Source organism: Nyctibius grandis, chromosome W (genome assembly GCF_013368605.1).
Source record: "Nyctibius grandis isolate bNycGra1 chromosome W, bNycGra1.pri, whole genome shotgun sequence".
Taxonomy (NCBI): domain Eukaryota; kingdom Metazoa; phylum Chordata; class Aves; order Nyctibiiformes; family Nyctibiidae; genus Nyctibius; species Nyctibius grandis.
Genome location: NC_090694.1, coordinates 20,698,486 through 20,718,110, shown reverse-complemented (window position 1 = coordinate 20,718,110; position 19,625 = coordinate 20,698,486). Strand labels below are relative to the sequence as shown.

At 43.7% G+C, this 19,625-nt stretch overlaps 1 protein-coding gene across 4 annotated transcripts in view; it reads left to right on the top strand.

Annotated features, from left to right (window-relative positions):
• LOC137675691 (ceramide transfer protein-like) overlaps positions 1–19,625 on the top strand; it is a 134,661-nt gene that overhangs the window by 29,563 nt on the left and 85,473 nt on the right. The window contains exon 2 of one of the 4 annotated variants that reach the window (XM_068421869.1): positions 11,994–12,039. The exons of the other annotated variants lie outside the window; for them this stretch is intronic. Coding sequence (XP_068277970.1) covers positions 11,995–12,039 — 45 coding nt within the window. The 5' untranslated portion in view covers position 11,994. The remainder of the gene's footprint in view (positions 1–11,993; positions 12,040–19,625) is intronic. 4 annotated transcript variants of the gene reach the window in all.

The window sequence follows — 19,625 nt, the reverse complement described above, 5'->3', positions numbered from 1 at the left end:
TTTTTAAAGTATGTAGCACACATCATCTGTTATGTTTTCAGATACAAGATAGGCACTGCTCCAAGGCGTTGAGTTTAACTACAATACCTAGCATAATGCGACTTCTGCATCTGGGTTATACATGTAGAATCATAGAACATCTCAAGTTGGAAGGGACCCATAAGGATCATCGAGTCCAACTCCCTGCTCCTTGCAGGACTACCTAACACTAAATCATATGACTAAGAGCATCATCCAGATGCTCCTTGAATTCTGACAGGCTTGGTGCCATGACCCCTTCCCTGGGGAGCCTCTTCCAGTTACCGACCACCCTCTATTGCACATAGTACTTGGGGCTGCACCAGTGTGGTGTAGAGGAGGACAATCACCTCCCCCTACTGGCTAGCTATGCACCCTGGGACCTGGTTGGCCCTTTTGGCTGCCAGGGCACACTGTTGACTAATGTTCAACCTGCCATCAACCCAAACCTCCAGATCTCTTTCTGCGGGGCTGCTTTCCAGCCTCTTGTCTCCCAATTGGTACGTATAACCAGGATTACCCCATCTCAGGTGGAGAATCCAGCACTTGCTCTTGTTAAATGTCATACAGTTGGTGATTGCCCAGATCCCTAGTCTATCCAGGTCTCTCTGTAAGGCCTCTCTACCCTTGAGGCAATCCACAGCTCCTCCTAATTTAGTATCACTGGCAAACTTAATGTACGTTCACTTCCTGCATCCAGATCATTTATAAAAATGTTGAAGAACACTGGTCCTAAAATTGAGCCATGGGGAACCCCACTGGTGACTGGCTGCTAGCCTGATGTAACCCCATTTACTATAACTCTTTGAGCCTGACCTATCGGCCAATTTGTTCACCCATCGTATTATGGACTTGTCTAGCTGTATGCTGGACATTTTGTCCAGGATACTGTGAAAGACAGTATCAAAAGTTTTGCTAAAATCAAAAAAAAAAACCCCACGTCTACTGGCTTCCCTTAGTCAACTAGATGGGTGACCTTGTCATAAAAGGGAATTAAGTTAGTTAAGCAGGAACAGATCATCCTGAGTGCCATTACACAGCACATGCAGGACAATCGGGGCATCGGGGCCAGCCAACGTGGATTCATGAAAGGCAGGTCCTGCTCGACCAACCTGGTCTCCTTCTATGACATAGTGACCCGCTTAGTAGATGAGGGCAGGGCTGTGGATGTAGTCTATCTAGACTTCAGTAAGGCATTCGACACTGTCTCCCACAGCATCCTCCTAGACAAACTGTCTGCCCGGGGCTTGGATGGGTGGATTCTTCGATGGGTTAAAAACTGGCTGGATGGCCGAGCCCAGAGAGTGGTGGTGAATGGGGCAAAGTCCAGCTGGCGGCCGGTCACTAGTGGTGTTCCCCAGGGCTCAGTTCTGGGGCCGGTGCTGTTCAATATCTTTATAGATGATCTAGACATAGGGATTGAGTGCACCCTCAGTAAATTTGCAGATGACACCAAGCTGGGTGGGAGTGTCTATCTGCTGGAGGGTAGGAAGGCCCTACAGAGGGATTTGGACAGGTTAGATAGATGGGCCGAGACCAACGGCATGAGGTTCAACAAGAACAAGTGCCGGGTCTTACACTTCGGCCACAACAACCCCATGCAGCGCTACAGGCTGGGGGAAGAGTGGTTAGAAAGCGGCCTGGCGGAAAGAGACCTGGGGGTGCTGATCGACAGCCAGCTAAACATGAGCCAGCAGTGTGCCCAGGTGGCCAAGAAGGCCAATGGCATCCTGGCCTCTATTAGGAATAGTGTAGCCAGCCGGTCTAGGGAAGTGATCATCCCTCTGTACTTGGCACTGGTGAGGCCGCATCTTGAGTACTGTGTTCAGTTCTGGGCCCCGCACTTCAAGAAAGATGTTGAGGTGTTGGAGTGAGTCCAGAGGAGGGTGACTAAGCTGGTGAAGGGTCTGGAGGGTCTGTCCTATGAGGAACGGCTGAGGGAGCTGGGGTTGTTTAGTCTGGAGAAGAGGAGGCTCCGAGGTGACCTTATTGCAGTCTACAACTACCTGAAGGGAGGTTGTAGTGAAGTGGGAGTCAGCCTTCTCCCGGGCAACTAGCGATAGGACAAGAGGACACAGCCTCAAGCTTTGCCAGGGGAGGTTCAGGTTGGACATCAGGAAGAATTTCTTTTCAGAAAGGGTTATTAGACATTGGAATGGGCTGCCCAGGGAGGTGGTGGAGTCACCATCTCTGGATGTGTTTAAGAAAAGACTGGACATGGCACTTAGTGCCATGGTCTAGTTGACAGGGTGGTGTCAGGGCAACGGTTGGACTCGATGATCCCTGAGGTCTCTTCCAACCTGGTTGATTCTGTGATTCTGTGACTTTCCCCTCATGAACTGGTGCTGGCTATAACCAGTAACTGCATTGTCTCTCAAGTGTTTTTCAGTAACTCCCAGAATAACCTTCTCCATAATTTTACCAGGCACTGAAGTGAGACTGACAGGCCTGTAATTACCAGGGTATTCTTTCTTTCCCTTCTTGAAAACTGGGACAACATTTGCCAGCTTTCAGTCGACTGGGACCTCTCCAGACTCCCAAGACTGTTGAAAAATAATGGAGAGAGGTCCTACAATGACATTGGCCAGCGATTTCAGTATCCTGGGATGAATCCCGTTGGGCCCCATAGACTTTTGCTGCTCCAGCTGGAGCAGCAAGTCTCAAACAAGTTCAGGGTCTGCTGGGAGTTTATCATCCCCTCAGTCACGGTCTTCCAACACAGGGCTCTGGGGGTCCCATGGCCCATCATAGGTGTTGAAGACAGAGATGAAGGTGGCATTAAATATCTCTGCTTTGTCTACGTTCCTATTTGTGAGGTGACTGACCTCATTAAGTAATGGACCAATGTTATCTCTGATTCTCCTTTTGCTGTTAAAATATTTTAAAAAGCCCTTTTTGTTGTCCTTCACAGTGCTGGCCAGCTTGAACTCTAACTGAGCTTTGGCCGCACAAATTTTCTCTCTACAGTGGCAAACAGCGTCTCTGTAGTCCTTCCGTGTCACCTGTCCTTGTTTCAAATGTCCATACACTTTCCTTTTCTGCCGAAGTTCTAGAAGATGATCCCTGCTTATCCAGGCTGGCCTTCTGCCCTGCTTGCTTGACATCCAGTGCTTTGGAAATGCCTGCTCCTGCACTCTTAAGAGATGGCTCTTAGAAAGTGACCAGCATTCCTGGACCCCAATACCTTCAAAAGCAGATTCCTGGGGGACCTTACTAACTAGCTCCTTCAGCAGCCTGAAGTCTGCTCTCCCCATATCCAGGGATGTTGTTTTGCTGGCATATTTTCTTCTATCACTAACAATTTGAAACTCAACTACTTACTTCGTGGTCACTGTGACCAAGACAGCCACCAATCACCACTTCACCCACGAGTCCCTCTCTTTTTACAAGCAACAAATCTAGGAGGGCACCTTTCCTAGTCGGCTCCCTTAGTACCTGCACCAAGAAGTTATCTTCAGTGTGCTTCAGGAATTTCCTGGACCTGTTTGTGTCTGCTGTATGATATTCCCAGTTGACATCTGGGAATTTAAAATCACCCATAATGACAAGGGCAGCTGATCTAGAGATATCCCTTAATTCCTTATAGAATAATTCTTTGGTGTTACAGGAAAACAAAGTAAAATAGATATCTAAGTAGGTACATATTTTTACCTTGAGCTTCTTGAAGTATTGCTTATATAAGTACTATCTGTAATTAGGAATTTTCACCTTTTATTGGACAATCCTTACAATAAGCAGTAGTTGCTCTTAAATTTAAAGTGCTGTCTGTTGATAATGGTCCTCTAAAAAAAATAAATTCATCTCAATTAGAATATTAGTCCATTTATAGCTTGGCATTTTGCATTAGCTTTGATACAGAGATAACATTAAAACATACAAAATTAATTTTCAAAATCAGGTTTCTTTTCTGTAGTCTAGTGAAAAAATACAAAGTTAACCATGGAGTGTTTTTGAGACAAAAATACTGCAATTTGTTACTCTTGCAGTACCTCAGAAATGTCTCGAGGATACACTGAACAAGTTGCTGGGTTACACATCCATAGAGCTGGTATTTGAAAAACTGTTTTACAGGCATTGGGGGTCTTCAGGCATGGGGTGATGGGTATGTGGAACTTGATAACCCTGGGCTGAAATTCAGACTAGGTTTGGTGAATGATTTAGCTAGTGAACTGCAGAACTTAACCTGAAGTCTGGCTAAGCAGAAATGCAGGCTCAGTCATTGTATGCTACCATGAAGGAATGAATGAGGAAAATAGCTATATCCTGTTCTTGAACTCTGCACGACCTCAAAGAGGAGTCTGTTTTATGCTGTTCTTTTCCCTCTTCTGAGGCTGTCCTTAACTGTTGCTGAGTTGTGAGCTGGCAATTTTATGGAATCAGCTATTTATAATATGAAAGTATTGAGTGGTAATAGTTTAGAGTTTGCCGTTGTACATGTAAATTTGGAGGTTTTTTTCTGTCACTTGCAAAAAAAAAAAAATATCTTTCATGTATCACCACTGAATTTTCTTCTGCTTTACTGCACAGCCACTGTCATGAGGCATCTGTGTGCTTTTGTTTTTCTGTCTGTTATTATTGGTAAAGTTAAGTCATTTTATTCAACTTCCTTTTCAGATCATTAATGAGTGTTGAGGAGCATGAGTTCTAGCATTCCAAAAATTACTTCCTTTTGTGGAGAAGCCTGATTAATTATGCGTTTTTTCCACTTTAAAAAAAGGCTGCTTTTTTAATATTGATTTTGGTTTGGACAGTTTAAACTTTAATACTTCGCAAGAATTTGGTGGTTCTTTAATAATAATTTGTACTAGTTCTGTCTTCGCATTTGAGTGCAACGAGAGGTTTCTTGGATAATTCCACTGGAGGTGCATCTGTTCCTGCCAAAATACATAGGAATCTGAACACCAGAAGCCTTGGAAAAGTGCTGTATGCACATAAAATAGGTGTTTCATGTAATTAGACATAAACCAGAAATGTCTAAATCCAGTTTTCAGTCTGATTATCATTAATGTTTCTTAGAGGAAGTATCTCCAAATGTCTTGTTTCAATAAGATATTTTGCAAATTGGGTGGATAATTATGTTTGTCTATAATTTATATACATCTTTGTAGGAAAAAATGTACTGCTTCTTAACATTGATAGGATCTAAAAAATATATTTTCTTGGAGGCTGGAAATTCATCCAATCTTTCATTGCATTTGTATGAAGAACACTTCAATGATCCTTAGTTTTTAAGTAAATTTTCACCCATCCTTTAATTTTTCCTCAGCTCTTGTGGAAGCTTTATATCTAAACACTTGATTGAGAGTAGAAGTTGGACTTCTATGAGGCAAAAATATCCTGTTTCACTGAAAAGTTCAGATTACTCTGAAATTTTCTGAAGGAACTTTCCTGGTCGGATTACCATAACTCAAGCAAAAGTTCCTTGACAAGCTATCGTTATCAGATAAAAATTGATTGTCCTGGTTTGGCCTAAACCAGGCCAATTTTCCTTTCAGTGATTTTTTACTTTCAGCTAAGCTGCTTCTAAGTAACTGCACTTTCTGAAGTTAACTGCATGTTTTGCAGACAGTGTCTGCTTCTAGGACTGATAACGCTCGAAGTTTGTAGTTATCACTGAGGCACCAGTAGGGATGTTATGCAGAAAGGCTCTTGCTGTACTTAGTCTTAGAGAAACCAAGGTCACTGCTAAATTCCTCACTAATTATGAGTGAAGAGCCAAAGGGGGGTCACACCTGCAGGGAGGAGCAGACAGGGCAGGTGACCCAAAATTGACCAACGAAGGTATTCCATCCCATACACGTCATTCTCGGTATAAAGCGGGGGGATCACGAGGGTCTCACCCCCTTCTTCTGTGGCTGGTATCTGAAGAGGACTCTGTCCATTTTCCTGCTTCCTCCGATCCCGATCCGTGCATCCCTGAATCCAGTTCCTGTCTGTTGCTGGGCCTAGTCTGGGCCTTCCTGGAGCCTGCCCTGCAGTGCCTGTGGTGATGTGATCGATATCAGGGGAAGCTCGATCTTGGTTTTGTATATATTTGTATATATTTGATTATTTCTGTTATTATTATTATTATTATATTCTTTTTCATTATTATAGTTTATTAAAACTGGTTTAATTTTCTAGCCTATAAGTCTCTCTCCTTTTTTTCTTTCCCTTCCTCTTCTGTTGGGGGGAGGAGGGTTAATAGAGAGCTTCTGCCATCAGTTTAATAGTCAGCCCAGCTTTAAACTGTGACATTGATTTTGTTTCGGAACTAGGTTCTTGAACTGATACATAATAATTTGAATAAAATTGAGAGAGGAAACTATTTCCTGTACTAAGCAGTCCTTTTGATTAACTTGAGTCTATTGCTATATGAAGTACTGGGTTTATTATGTTTTTTTAAGCTCTTTGTGGATTACTGAGTGGGTAGATAGTTCTGGTAGGCTGCTTAAGCTATTTGCTAACAAAAGTATGTTTGAGATTTACTGTAGCATGTCACAAGGTGGTGTTTGTTTTTTTTTTTAGAATATGAAAGACAGACTGAAACTTTGACTGTTTCATTGTGCTCTGAACAGAGAAAACACTGGTTTAAAATGAACTTTATATTAAATTTGAGTATGAGTAGACTTAGAAAAACTTACTGCTTAGCAACACCAGTGAGTAGCTGGTAGCTGAGAAATGTAAACCATCTAATTTTGAAGCATTAAAAACTGTTCAAATTTGCTGCTCTTTGTTATTATCATTGCATTAGCCTTTTCTTGTATTGATGTTCCTGAATGCTGACCAGATTAAATGTGTCTCAAGTACAGCTTCTAAAATGTTTATTAATCTCCCTGAACTGAAGGAGGGTGTGGTGGGTTGACCTTGACTGGATGACAGGTGCCCACCAAGCTGCTCTATCACTCCCCCTCCTCAACTGAACAGGGGAGAGAAAATATGATGAAAGGCTCATGGGTTGAGATAAGGGCAAGGAGATCACTCAACATTTACCATCACAGGCAAAACAGACTCGACTTGGGGAAATTAATTTATTGCCAATCAAAAGTCAGAGTAGGATAAGGAGAAATAAACGCAAATCTTAAAACACCTTCCCTCCACCCCTCCCTTCTTCCTGGGCTCAACTTCACTCCTGATTTTCTCTACCTCCTCCCCCACCTGAGCAGTGCAGGGGGACAGGGAGGTGGGGGTTGCAGTCAGTTCATCACATGTTGTCTCTGCCACTCCTTCCTCCTAGCTCTCTTCCTCTGCTCCAATGTGAAGTCCCTCCCACAGGAGACAGTCCTCCACGAACTGCTCCAGCATGTGTCCTTTCTATGGGGTGCAGGTCCTTCAGGAATGGACCGCTCCAGTGCGGGTCCCCCACAGGGTCACAAGTCCTTCCAGAAAACCTGCTCCAGCGTGGGCTCCTCTCTCCACAGGGCCACAGGTCCTGCCAGGAGCCTGCTCTAGTGTGGGCTCTCCATGGGGTCACAGCCTCCTTCAGGTGCATCCACCTGCTCCCATGTGGGGTCCTCCACGGGCTGCAGGTGGATATCTGCTCCACTGTGGACCTCCATGGGCTGCACGGGGACAACCTGCCTCACCATGGTCTTCACCAGGGGCTGCAGGGGAATCTCTGCTCTGGTGCCTGGAGCACCTCCTCCCCCTTCTTTTTCATTGACCTTGGTGTCTGCAGAGTTGTTTCTCTTACATATTCTCACTCCTCTCTCTCCCAGCTGCTTTTGAGCAGTGTTCCCCCCCCCCCCCCCCTTCTTAAACATGTTATCATAGAGGCTCTACCACTGTTGCTGATTAGCTCAGCCTTGGCCAGTGGTGACTCTGTCTTGGAGCCAGCTGGCACTGGCTCTGTCCAACATGGGGGAAGTTTCTGGCATCTTCTCACAAAAGCCACACCTGCTACCAAAACCTTGCCATGCAAACCCAATACAGAGGGAAAAGTCTAAGACTCATAAGACCATCAGTGAGGCAAATGAGGAAATAGTTTGTAACCAGGAGTCCTTTCTTCTACTTAAATGTTTCATTAAATGTACTGAGCAGTTATTTATCTGTAAAATATCTGGTTGTAAGGGTGTATTTCTTTAGGAAGCTTCTCTGTTTTCTTACCCTAACAGATAGTCAGGTCTAGGATGGCTGATGACCTTTATCTTAGATGGATCTAATGGCAATGTATATTGCTGAGGAACTCAAGACCAGACTTGGTTTCCTTCTTTCTCGGGTGTAAAAATATTGATGGTGCATGAGCACCAAGGTATCGATGCTTTTGAAAAGTTGCTCTCTTAATAAATTCAAGGACTGAGTCCTGGTCTCTACTGTGTTTTGAAAATGGAATATGGAATTTCTAACCTAAGATTAGAGAAACCAACTTAAAAGTTGTTAGTTCTGTGCTGTGAGAAACTGTGAGGAAAATGTCTGGGTTTACATGTAGAGGACATGGACTCCTGCAGTATGTAACTTCTAACAAGTAAAATGAATGTGTTCTATGTAGTATGAATAAACAAGTAAGATTTACTTTTTTAATGAAGTGGAAAGTGTTTCTTTACATGTATTAAACTTACCCAAAGTTTTAATTCTTTCCCCTCCACTCTGGTAGAGTTGATATGTTAACTTACAACCTTCCATTACTTCCCAAAGGTATAAATGAGGAGATGAATTGCTTTTCACTTTGAGAACTATCTGGGTAAATAAACTTATTTAGAGCAAATTAACTTAAATGTTTTTTTTTGAACTCTTGACATCCAGATAATGATTTTTTTGTAACATTGATCTAACACCAGAGTTGAAAACTTGCTGAGAATTTGTTTAGAAATGAATGTTTCATGAGATACTGCATTAACTTATGTTTGTCCTATTTTGTTCCATCTTAGTTTAATTTTTTTTCACACAGATTCTGCATGTGTTCATTATTGACTTTGTGACTCTTCAGCAAAATAAATTGACAGTGTTTTTAAGTCTGGGATTCTCAAAATCTTGTGTTTATCAAACTGAAATACTGTTTTAAGTCTTGTTGAACTTCTTACAATTCCTGTCTTTGGTGTGTAAAACTGGAAGAGATCATTCTCCAGAGGGATATCTATATATCAAATAATTTTGGCATGTGAGGAGTAGATAGGTTCCCTTTTTCATTTTGAAGTGATGATACACAAGGTGTTTATATCTAGAGCCAGAGGCATGAATTTCAAAGTCTGACTGTGAAAGGCATTCTTGTGTTGGCTACCTTGAAAGAGTGACTACTTCATTGTTTTTACTATTGATTAGACACTGGGAGAGGAGTCAGCTACTTAGAATAAGGGTTATAGAGAAAAATTGTGAAGAGTAAAGCTTAGAAGTGTCTCCTTTCTAGCAACTTTTTTCACCAAATAGCTTGGGGGAAGGGGGCGTGGTAGCCTCAGCAGGTCAAAGATAGTTTAGCTTGTAAGTAATTCTAAATCTGTGAGATTCTTAATATAGTATACCTTGTTTTTTAAAAAATTATCAGTTGTCAAAACAAACTTAGTAAGACACTTTACATCTCAGTTTTTTGTATTGCTTTAAGTATGGATCTAGTTAAGATGGTGAAGAACCAAAAAGTTGAATTTGGCAGGCTAATAAAGTCAAATTTAGGCATAAGTATTAAAAGAGTTGATTTACTTTCTTCGTTAAACACCGATACATTTCCAAACAAGTAAACAAGAATTGGGACATTTAGTTTTGAAAAGATTATTTTCTGAATGTGGATCCTAGCTCATAGATTCATTTAGAAAACTGCAGAGCAAACTTTAAACAGCTCAATTTTGATTGTAATTAATAAGGGTGCTTAAGAATATTGTTGTGAAGAAAAAAAAAAAAAACAGCTTGAAATTTTCACAAAATGCTTGCTAACCATGTAAAATGGGGGGGGGGGGGTGTCCACCTAACCTAAAAAAAAAAAATTGACTTATCTTATGCACAAAGTATTAAGAAAGTCATTAATTTCACTCCTAAAGTCATTTGCATGTTGTGTTTTCTCTTGTCAAAATACTGTTCTGAAGGAGGTATTGAATGTGCTGTTTAGGCACTGAAAAAACATTACTGCTAACAGTAATTGTGATGTTGAAGCAGAAAAGGCAGTAGGTAGGTCTCTGAAGAGAGGACAAGTGGTAGAGGTGGGCTTTTGCTAGTCAAACATAAGTGCAACACCATACAAAAGCAATGCTTCCAGTGGCTAAAAACAGAGCCACCCTAGTGTTATGCACTAGAGAAGCATCTTTAATATATTAAAAACACAAAACCAAAATACCAAAAACCAACCAAACAAACCCCAAACACCACAGAGTACTTTTAAAGGAGCCCTCTCAAACCATTTTAATTCTTCCAATTCTAAAAGGCTGAGATAATGTCAGATTGCTTAAATCAATTGGGAATACAAATCAGCTTCTGGGTAAACAGTATGAAGGACATGAGCTAAAATGCTCCATGTGGAGTAGTATGATGTAGTAGTGTGACAAGAAATTATCTTCAACTACTTGCTGACTGTAAGCTAGCCAATGTTATTCCAATTTACAAGAAGGGTGTGAGGGAAGACCCAGGAAACTACAGACCTGTTAGCCTAACCTCAGTACCTGGAAAAATTATGGAGAAGATCATACTGGGCACTATTGAAAGGCATTTAAAGAACAATGCAATCATCAGGCACAGTCAACATGAGTTCACAAAGGGAAAGTCCTGTTTAACTAATTTGATATCTTTCTATGATAAGGTCACCCACCTAGTGGGTGAAGGGAAGGCAGTGGATGTGGTTTTTCTGGATTTTAGTAAGGCTTTTGATACTGTCCCTCATAGCATCCTTCTGGACAAGTTGTCCAACTGTGGGATGATCAGGTTCATGGTGCGTTGGGTGAAGAACTGGCCAAACAGCAGGGCTCAAAGGGTTGTAGTGAATGGGGCTACATCTGGCTGGCGACCATTCACCAGCACGGTGTTCCTCACGTTTCAATTCTAGGACACGTTCTGTTCAATATATTTATCAATGATCTGGATGCAGGAATTGAATGCACCATTAGCAAGTTTGCTGACGATACTAAACTGGGAGGTGCTGTTGACTCTCGAGGGACAAGATGCCTTGCAGGGGGATCTAGATAGATTAGAGCATTGGGCAATGATTAATAGGATGAAAATTAAAAAGTCCAAATGCTGGATTCTGCACCTGGGATAGAGTAAGGCCAGGCACAAGTATAAATTGGGAGAGGAGTGGCTGGAGAGCAGCCCTGCAGAAAGGGATCTGGGGGTACTGGTTGACAGTAGGCTCAATATGAGTCAGCAGTGTGCCCTCGCAGTCAAGAAGGCAAACCATGTCCTGGGATGCATTAAACACAGTATAACATAGGTCCCTTCCAACTGAACTGTTCTGCTCTATTCTACTTCCTCTCCTGGAGTTCAGGTGTTTCAGTAATGTGGTGGTGTGGGGTTTTTTTGGGGGGTTTGGGGGTTTTTTTTGTGTGTATTTTTTTTGTTTGTTTGTTTTTAATGATTTGCTTCCTCAGCAGTGATTGCTGAGGTCTGAAGAGAGGAAAAATGTGGTCCCCTAATCTGTTAAATTTTTTTTTTTGGCATTTCATCCTAACACCAGTTCTTTTGGTCCCTACCCCATAACTGTTTGCAAATAAGACTGGCCTGAGCAGAAGCAACAGTGCAGACAGAGGAAAGCAGAGGAGTTATGGGAGTAGGTAAATATTGTTTAACCTTGTTTTTATTTCTGAAGTTCATAGTGAGGGTTGTAGGAGAGTGATGATAAAGCCTACTTTTTCTTTGGTATTGGTGGCCTGAGCATTGGAACAAGTTTCTTAAGTAGTTTTGGTGTCAGCTACTGTTTCCTATTAGATTGATTTGGGTTGCCATGTTCTGTTGCTTGATGCTCTGCAGCACATCAACAAATTCCAATTTTTTTTTTATGCTGACAGTTTGGATTTTATCGAATACCCTATTAGTTTCTGTGATGGCTTTAACAACTACTACTAATATAGCTTATATTCATACAGGATGCCAGATACTGGAGTGAACTGTATCTTCATGCAAGTACAAAAGGTTGGTTGTTTAAAGAGGCTTTAAAATAACTGTACTTGTGAAAGACCTTGCGAAAGAAGGTAAATGTTGGTATAGAAGGAAGCCAGCTAAATTATGTAGATCATGGTGTCTTTCAGCGCTGCTAGAATGCAGTTTGCTTTGCATGTTAAAATATCCAGGTTTATAGACTAGTTCTTGCTGTGGTTACTTGTATTTTTCAGTTTATGTAACAGGTGTTTTGCTGTTTGAGTGTTTGTGATGATAAAAGGTGAAAAGTCTGAATTACAAATAAAAGAACAGTCTGGTGATAAGAGGAAACTATTCCTGAAATGCTGCTTGTATATTAGTGATCTGTGTGTAAACTCTTGCTGGTCACTTGAAGCATATGTAGTTTGTTAAATCTAGCAAAGCTGGGTGGGAGTTTTCTGAAACAGTAAAAATGCAAGGGTTGGCATACTGCTTCAGAAGCTAGTGCCTCGCTCTCATCATGGCATTGTGAGGCACTGACTTGCAGCAGCAGTGCGACTTGCCTGAGGGGAGTCTGGAGAACAGCATTCAGATATCTTTGTTAAGCTGTAAAAAGTTTGGTTACTTGTTTAACAGACTTAAATGTGTAGGCAAGTCACCGATGAGTGGTAGGGATATATGCTTAAAGGTGTTGCAAAAACAGTGTTTAGTAGTTTGAAACTAGAAAACTGTGAGGACCAGTTTTCCTCAGGAGACTCAGCCCCCAAGGCTGAAATTAGGGACGGGGGGCTGTGTGAAGCCCCCGTAATCCAGGAGGAGATGGTTAGTGACCTGCTGTGCCAATTGGACACCCACAAGGCTATGGGCCCGGATGGGATTCACCCCAGAGTAATGAAGGAACTGGCAAATGAACTTGCCAAACCACTCTCGATTATCTACCGGCAGTCCTGGTTAACTGGAGAAGTTCCAGCTGACTGGAAATTAGCAAATGTAATGCCCATCTACAAGAAGGGCTAGAAGGATGATCCAGGGAACTATAGGCCTGTCAGCCTGACCTCGGTGCCAGGCAAGGTGATGGAACAGATCATCCTGAGTGCCATTACACGGCACATGCAGGACAATCGGGGCATCGGGGCCAGCCAACGTGGATTCATGAAAGGCAGGTCCTGCTTGACCAACCTGATCTCCTTCTATGACAAAGTGACCCGCTTAGTAGATGAGGGCAGGGCTGTGGATGTAGTCTATCTAGACTTCAGTAAGGCATTCGACACTGTCTCCCACAGCATCTTCCTAGACAAACAAGCTGCCCGGGGCTTGGATGGGTGGATTCTTAAATGGGTTAAAAACTGGCTGGATGGCCGAGCCCAGAGAGTGGTGGTGAATAGGGCAAAGTCCAACTGGCGGCCGGTCACTAGCGGTGTTCCCCAGGGCTCAGTTCTGGAGCCGGTGCTGTTCAATATCTTTATAGATGATCTAGACGTAGGGATTGAGTGCACCCTCAGCAAATTTGCAGATGACACCAAGCTGGGTGGGAGTGTCGATCTGCTGGAGGGTAGGAAGGCCCTACAGAGGGATTTGGACAGGTTAGATGGGCCGAGACCAACGGCATGAGGTTCAACAAGAACAAGTGCCGGGTCTTACACTTCGGCCACAACAACCCCATGCAGCGCTACAGGCTGGGGGAAGAGTGGTTAGAAAGCGGCCCGGTGGAAAGAGACCTGGGGGTGCTGATCGACAGCCGGCTAAACATGAGCCAGCAGTGTGCCCAGGTGGCCAAGAAGGCCAATGGCATCCTGGCCTCTATTAGGAATAGTGTAGCCAGCCGGTCTAGGGAAGTGATCGTCCCTCTGTACTTGGCACTGGTGAGGCCGCACCTTGAATGCTGTGTCCAGTTCTGGGCCCCGCACTTCAAGAAAGATGTTGAGGTGTTGGAGCGAGTCCAGAGGAGGTCGACCAAGCTGGTGAAGGGTCTGGAGGGTCTGACCTACGAGGAACGGCTGAGGGAGCTGGGGTTGTTTAGCCTGGAGAAGAGGAGGCTCAGAGGTGACCTTATTGCAGTCTACAACTACCTGAAGGGAGGTTGTAGTGGAGTGGGAGTCGGCCTCTTCTCCCGGGCAACTAGTGATAGGACAAGAGGACATAGCCTCAAGCTTTGCCAGGGGAGGTTCAGGTTAGACATTAGGAAGCATTTCTTCTCAGAAGGGGTCATTAGACATTGGAACGGGCTGCCCAGGGAGGTGGTGGAGTCACCATCTCTGGATGTGTTTAAGAAAAGACTGGACATGGCACTTAGTGCCATGGTCTAGTTGACATGGTGGTGTCAGGGCAATGGTTGGACTCGATGATCCCAGAAGTCTCTTCCAACCCGATTAATTCTGTGAATTGTTGCTCAAGCTTATGCAGGAACTTAGATCTGCTCTTGTTGCTGTTCTGTCACAGTCGTGTATTGACATAAAATATGTAACTGAAGTTCTTGTGTATTCATGTTTAACATCTCCCTTTAAAGTTCAATTTGCAAAAATACTCCCTGATAATCATAGAATCATAGAATGGTTTGAGTTGGAAGGGACCTTAAAGATCATCTAGTTCCAACCCTCCTGTCACAGGCAGGGACACCTTTCCACCAGACTAGGTTGCTCAAAGCCTCATCCAACCTGGCCTTAAACACTGCCAGGGAGGGGGCAGCCACAACTTCTCTGGGCAACCTGTTCCAGTGTCTCACCACCCTCACAGTAAAGAATTTCTTCCTAATATCTAATCTACCCTCTTTCAGTTTATAACCGTTCCCCCTCGTCCTGTCACTACTTGTCCTTGTAAAAAGCCCCTCTCCAGCTTTCCTGTAGGCCCCCTTCAGGTACTGGAAGGCTGCTATGAGGTCTCCCTGGAGCCTTCTCTTCTCCAGGCTGAACAGCCCCAACTCTCTCAGCCTGTCTTCATAGGAGAGGTGCTCCAGCCCTCTGATCATCTTTGTGGCCCTCCTCTGGACTCGTTCCAACAGTTCCATGTCCTCCTTTTTTTGGGGGCCCCAGAGCTGGATGCAGTACTCCAGGTGGGGTCTCACGAGAGCGGAGTAGAGGGGCAGAATCACCTCCCTCGACCTGCTGGCCACGCTGCTTTTGATGCAGCCCAGGATGCGGTTGGCCTTCTGGGCTGCAAGTGCACATTGCTGGCTCATGTTGAGCTTCTCATCAACCATCACCCCCAAGTCCTTCTCCTCAGGGCTTCTCTCAATCCATTCTCTGCCCAGCCTGTATTTGTACTTGGGATTGCGCTGACCCGCGTGCAGGACCTTGCACTTGGCCTTGTTGAACTTCATGGGGTTCACACGGGCCCAGCTCTCAAGCCTGTCCAGGTCCCTCTGGATGGCATCCCTTCCTTCCAGCGTGTCGACCATACCACACAGCTTGGTGTCGTCGGCAAACTTGCTGAGGGCGCACTCAATCCCACTGTCCATGTCACCGACAAAGATGTTAGTGCTGGTCCCAATACCGACCCCTGAGGAATGCCACTCATCACTGGTCTCCACTTGGACATCGAGCTGTTGACCGCAACTCTTTGAGTGTGATCATCCAGCCAATTCCTTATCGACCGAGTGGTCCATCCGTCAGGTCCATGTCTCTCCAATTTACAGACAAGGATGTCATGCGGGATGGTGTCAAACGCTAACTAAACAAAAAGTTAAGTCTAAGCGTAGTCTTCTGAATGCTGACGTAATAAGCTTATTTATTTTGGTTTTTGGCCTGAATCTCAGACTAAAGTAGGAAATACACAGGAGAAGGATGTAGCTCTTTTGCTCATCAGCGACATCTGACTGGTATAGGTATCGGAGGAGAAATAAACTGAAGGGCCCTCCTGAAGGGTCATAAAGCTCATACTAATTCTTCCTGTAATATCATGTGAGCTAAAGTCATCCTTACTAGATGCCATGTTTTATTATAAGTTATACTGGTAAGTGTTGTAACAGTGAGGGGTCGTGAAATCATTTTAGCCTGCTTCTGCCGTTACAGGTATTTCTTCTCGCTGTCCTCGTCCAATCTGAGTTTTCCTTTATAGAGCAGTCTTATTCACAGTCAATCTGGAGAGGAGATTATTCCCTTCATCTTTGCAGCACTTAAGATTTCTTGTCTTTTCTATTAGACTGAACAGCTCCTCATTCCTTAATTGTTGTTCATGTGGACAAGTTTTACAACTCTGATACCTTGTATGGCTCTCCTCCAAACTCAGTCCTCATCTTTCTTTAAGGTGCAGCACCAAAGTTGGACTCTTTATTCCTACAGAGGATCTTACGGATGTTGAATAGAATGTAGGATTATTTTGTGGGTCTTGTAGACGACCCTGTATCGCAACCCCATGTTTTTTTTATTTATTCAGATTGAGAACCACTAAATCTGATTCATGTCTAGAACTATCTGCACATTGTTACTTGTCCTGTACTTGTGCAGTACAATATTTCCTATAACCAAGTAAACCTTGAACTTCATTTTTCTCCAGTGTACAGAAGTGTTAAGTTTTTTCTGCTCTTCCATTAACTTCAATCTTTCTAGCTCTGCTGTCTTCGATTTTGGTTTCTTTCCAGAAATAATTCTTTGTGCTGCTTGGGTTGGGTTTGGTTTCTTTAGTGATTGTGCTTGTTGATCTAGTACTTTCTAAAGAATGGTCAGAATGGAGACTGGCTGGCTGAGAAAAGGCTAGATCATTTAGCAGTAACTTGGCTGATAGCTGAGCTTGCTTGTTATTCTTTTGGGAGCTGTTTATCTAAATCCGAAGTGGTATACTGTGCTGGTTTTGGCTGGGGTAGAGTTAATTTTCTTCACAGTATCTAGTATGTGGCTATGTTTTGGATTTGTGCTGGAAACAGTGTTGATAATACAGGGATGTTTTAGTTATTGCTGAGCAGTGCTTACACAGAGTCAAGGCCTTTTCTGCTTCTCACACCACCCCACCAGCAAGTAGGCTGGGGGTGCATAAGAAGTTGGGAGGGGACACAGCCAGGACAGCTGACCCCAACTGAGCAAAGGGATATTCCATACCATATGTCATGCTCAGCAATAAAACTAGGGGGGAGGTTGGCAGGGGGGGCTGCTGCTTGGGGACTGGCTGGGCATCAGTCAGTTGGTGGTGAGCTACTGTTTTCATTTGCATCACTTGTCTGTCTTGGGTTTCATTTCTCTTTGTTATTTTCCTTTTCATTACAATTATTATTATTATTTTATTTTATTTCAAATATTAAACTGCTTTTATCTCAACCCATGAGTTTTCTCACTTTTACCCTTCCAATTCTCTCCCCCATCCCACTAGGGGGAAGAAGTGAGCGAGTGGCTGTGTGGTGCTTAGTTCCTGGCTGGGGTTAAACCACGACAGTACTTTTTGGTGCCCAACGTGGGGCTCGAAGGGTTTGAGATAATAACATATTGACCAAAGCGTATTAGAAGGGATTTATATCTGTTAACAGTTGCGGGTCATGATATTGATTCATCTGTTCTCAATATTAACTTATCTGATCTGTGCCATGCTTTTTTTTTTTTTTTGCTTTACATGTTAAAGATTGGTATTGGCTTCTGCAGTTTGCTGTGCTCTGTAGTGATTAGTGATGTTTTGTCTGAGAGGTTTATTATTAAAACACTGACCTTGAGCTTAATCTGGTATTTGGGCTCTGTACTGAAGCCGTTACTGTACTTTGGGTACCATTTCATGGAGACAATTAACAATTCTACTTCTTCCTCTGAGAGGTTTTTTGTGGAGGAAATATAGAATGGCACCTTCACCACTTTCTTCTGTGATATTTTCTCCCTTGTTTCAATAACTTTTCAGTATCTTGAACATCCTTGGGTAGTTAAAATACTTCTATTGGTATTTCTTAGGAATATTGCTTTGGTTTTGTCTAAGGTTGACAAGCAATTTGGGAATATGACCCAGGCCCCATGGCAGTATGGTCATGGGTGGCAAGGCATGTGGGAGAATATGGGCAGGTATCTAGATAACTTCTCACCTCCAATGGTCTGGAACTTCACTCCCGAACAACTGCAGGATCCTGATGAAGTGATAGAATATTTGGAGAGAAAAAAAAAGCCATGGCTATTCCAAAGAGGCACTACTTACTGCAGTGTGCTGGGCCCTGGCCAGCATCTACCAAACACTGCTCGATATTATGCAGCACCCTCAGGGAGAAGAGAGGGAAAACATACCAACAGACACTATGGCTAAACCAGACACTATATTAGTTGCTCCTATAACTAAAAAGAAACAATGGAAGCAGAAGTCAACTTGTTTAGTAAGGGATGAAGAAGCTTCTCTTAAGAGGGAGCAGGAGAAAGAATCAGAAGAGGCAGCCTCTTCTGCAGCAGAGCAGTCACAAGAACAGGAGGAGGAAGAGACTGAAATCATAAATGAGACAGAAACCACCCAATCCCTATCCCTAAGTGAGCTGCGAGATATGCGAAAAGATTTTAGCCATCAACCAGGTGAGCTAATTCTCAGCTGGTTACTTCAATTCTGGGATATTGGGGACAGTAGTCGGGAATTAGAGGGTAAGGAAGCCTGGCAGCTGGGATCCTTTGCTAGGGATAAGGCCATTGACGAAGGGATTGGAAAAAGGGCAGGAGTCCTCAGTCTTTGGCAGCTTCTCCTGTCAAGTGTGAAGGACAGGTATCCCTTCAAGGAAGATCTTGCAAACTCCTGAAGCAAATGGACCACCATTGAGGCAGGTATCCAGTATCTGAGGGAATTAGCTGTGGTGGAGGTGATCTATAACAACCTGGATGAAGACCAGGCATCCAAAGACCCGGATGAAATCTGGTGCACGCGTTCCATGTGGCGAAAGTTTATACGAAATGCACCGACATCATACACCCACACCCTGGCAATAATGAGCTGGACAGACACAGAGGCACCAACCATGGATGGATTGGCCAGACAACTCTGAGAATATGAAGATAATCTCACTTCCTCCATGTGGGCCTGCGTCTCGACTGTGAAGGAACTGACCCAAAAAATGTCTGAGCAATCTGAGAAGGATAGGTCTTCCTCACGCACACCAACCAAGGTCTCAGCTATTAAGAGTCAGCCTTTTTCTGTTCAAGGGAGAGGGTACCGGTGGCACACACCACGTGCAGCCCTGTGGTTCTTTCTGTGTGACCGGAGGAGGACATGAGGTAGTGGGATGGTGAACCTGCCTGGAGACTAGAAGCTCTAGTACAGGAATTGCAAGGAAAAACAACAGCCAAAAAGTATCCATCCAGGAAAATTACTGCTCTAGTGTCTGTTGGGCAGAGTAGAAGGGCTGATTGTACTTCTGACCTTGATGAAGGGACTTCTGTTTTGCAGTTACAAAAACCAAGTAATGAAGACTTCAACCAGGAATAGAGGGGCCCTGCCTTCAGCCAGGCAGAGGAAAGGGACAACCGGGTTTACTGGACTGTGTGGGTTCGATGGCCTGGCACATCAGCCCTACAGGAGTATAAAGCTGTAGTGGATACCAGTGCACAGTGTACTCTAATACCATCAGATTACAAAGGGGCAGAATCCGTCTGTATTTCTGGAGTGATGGGAGGATCCCAAGAACTGTGTTGGAGGCTGAGGTAAGCCTGACTGGGAACGAGTGACAAAAGCATCCTATTGTGACTGGTCCGGAAGCTCCATGT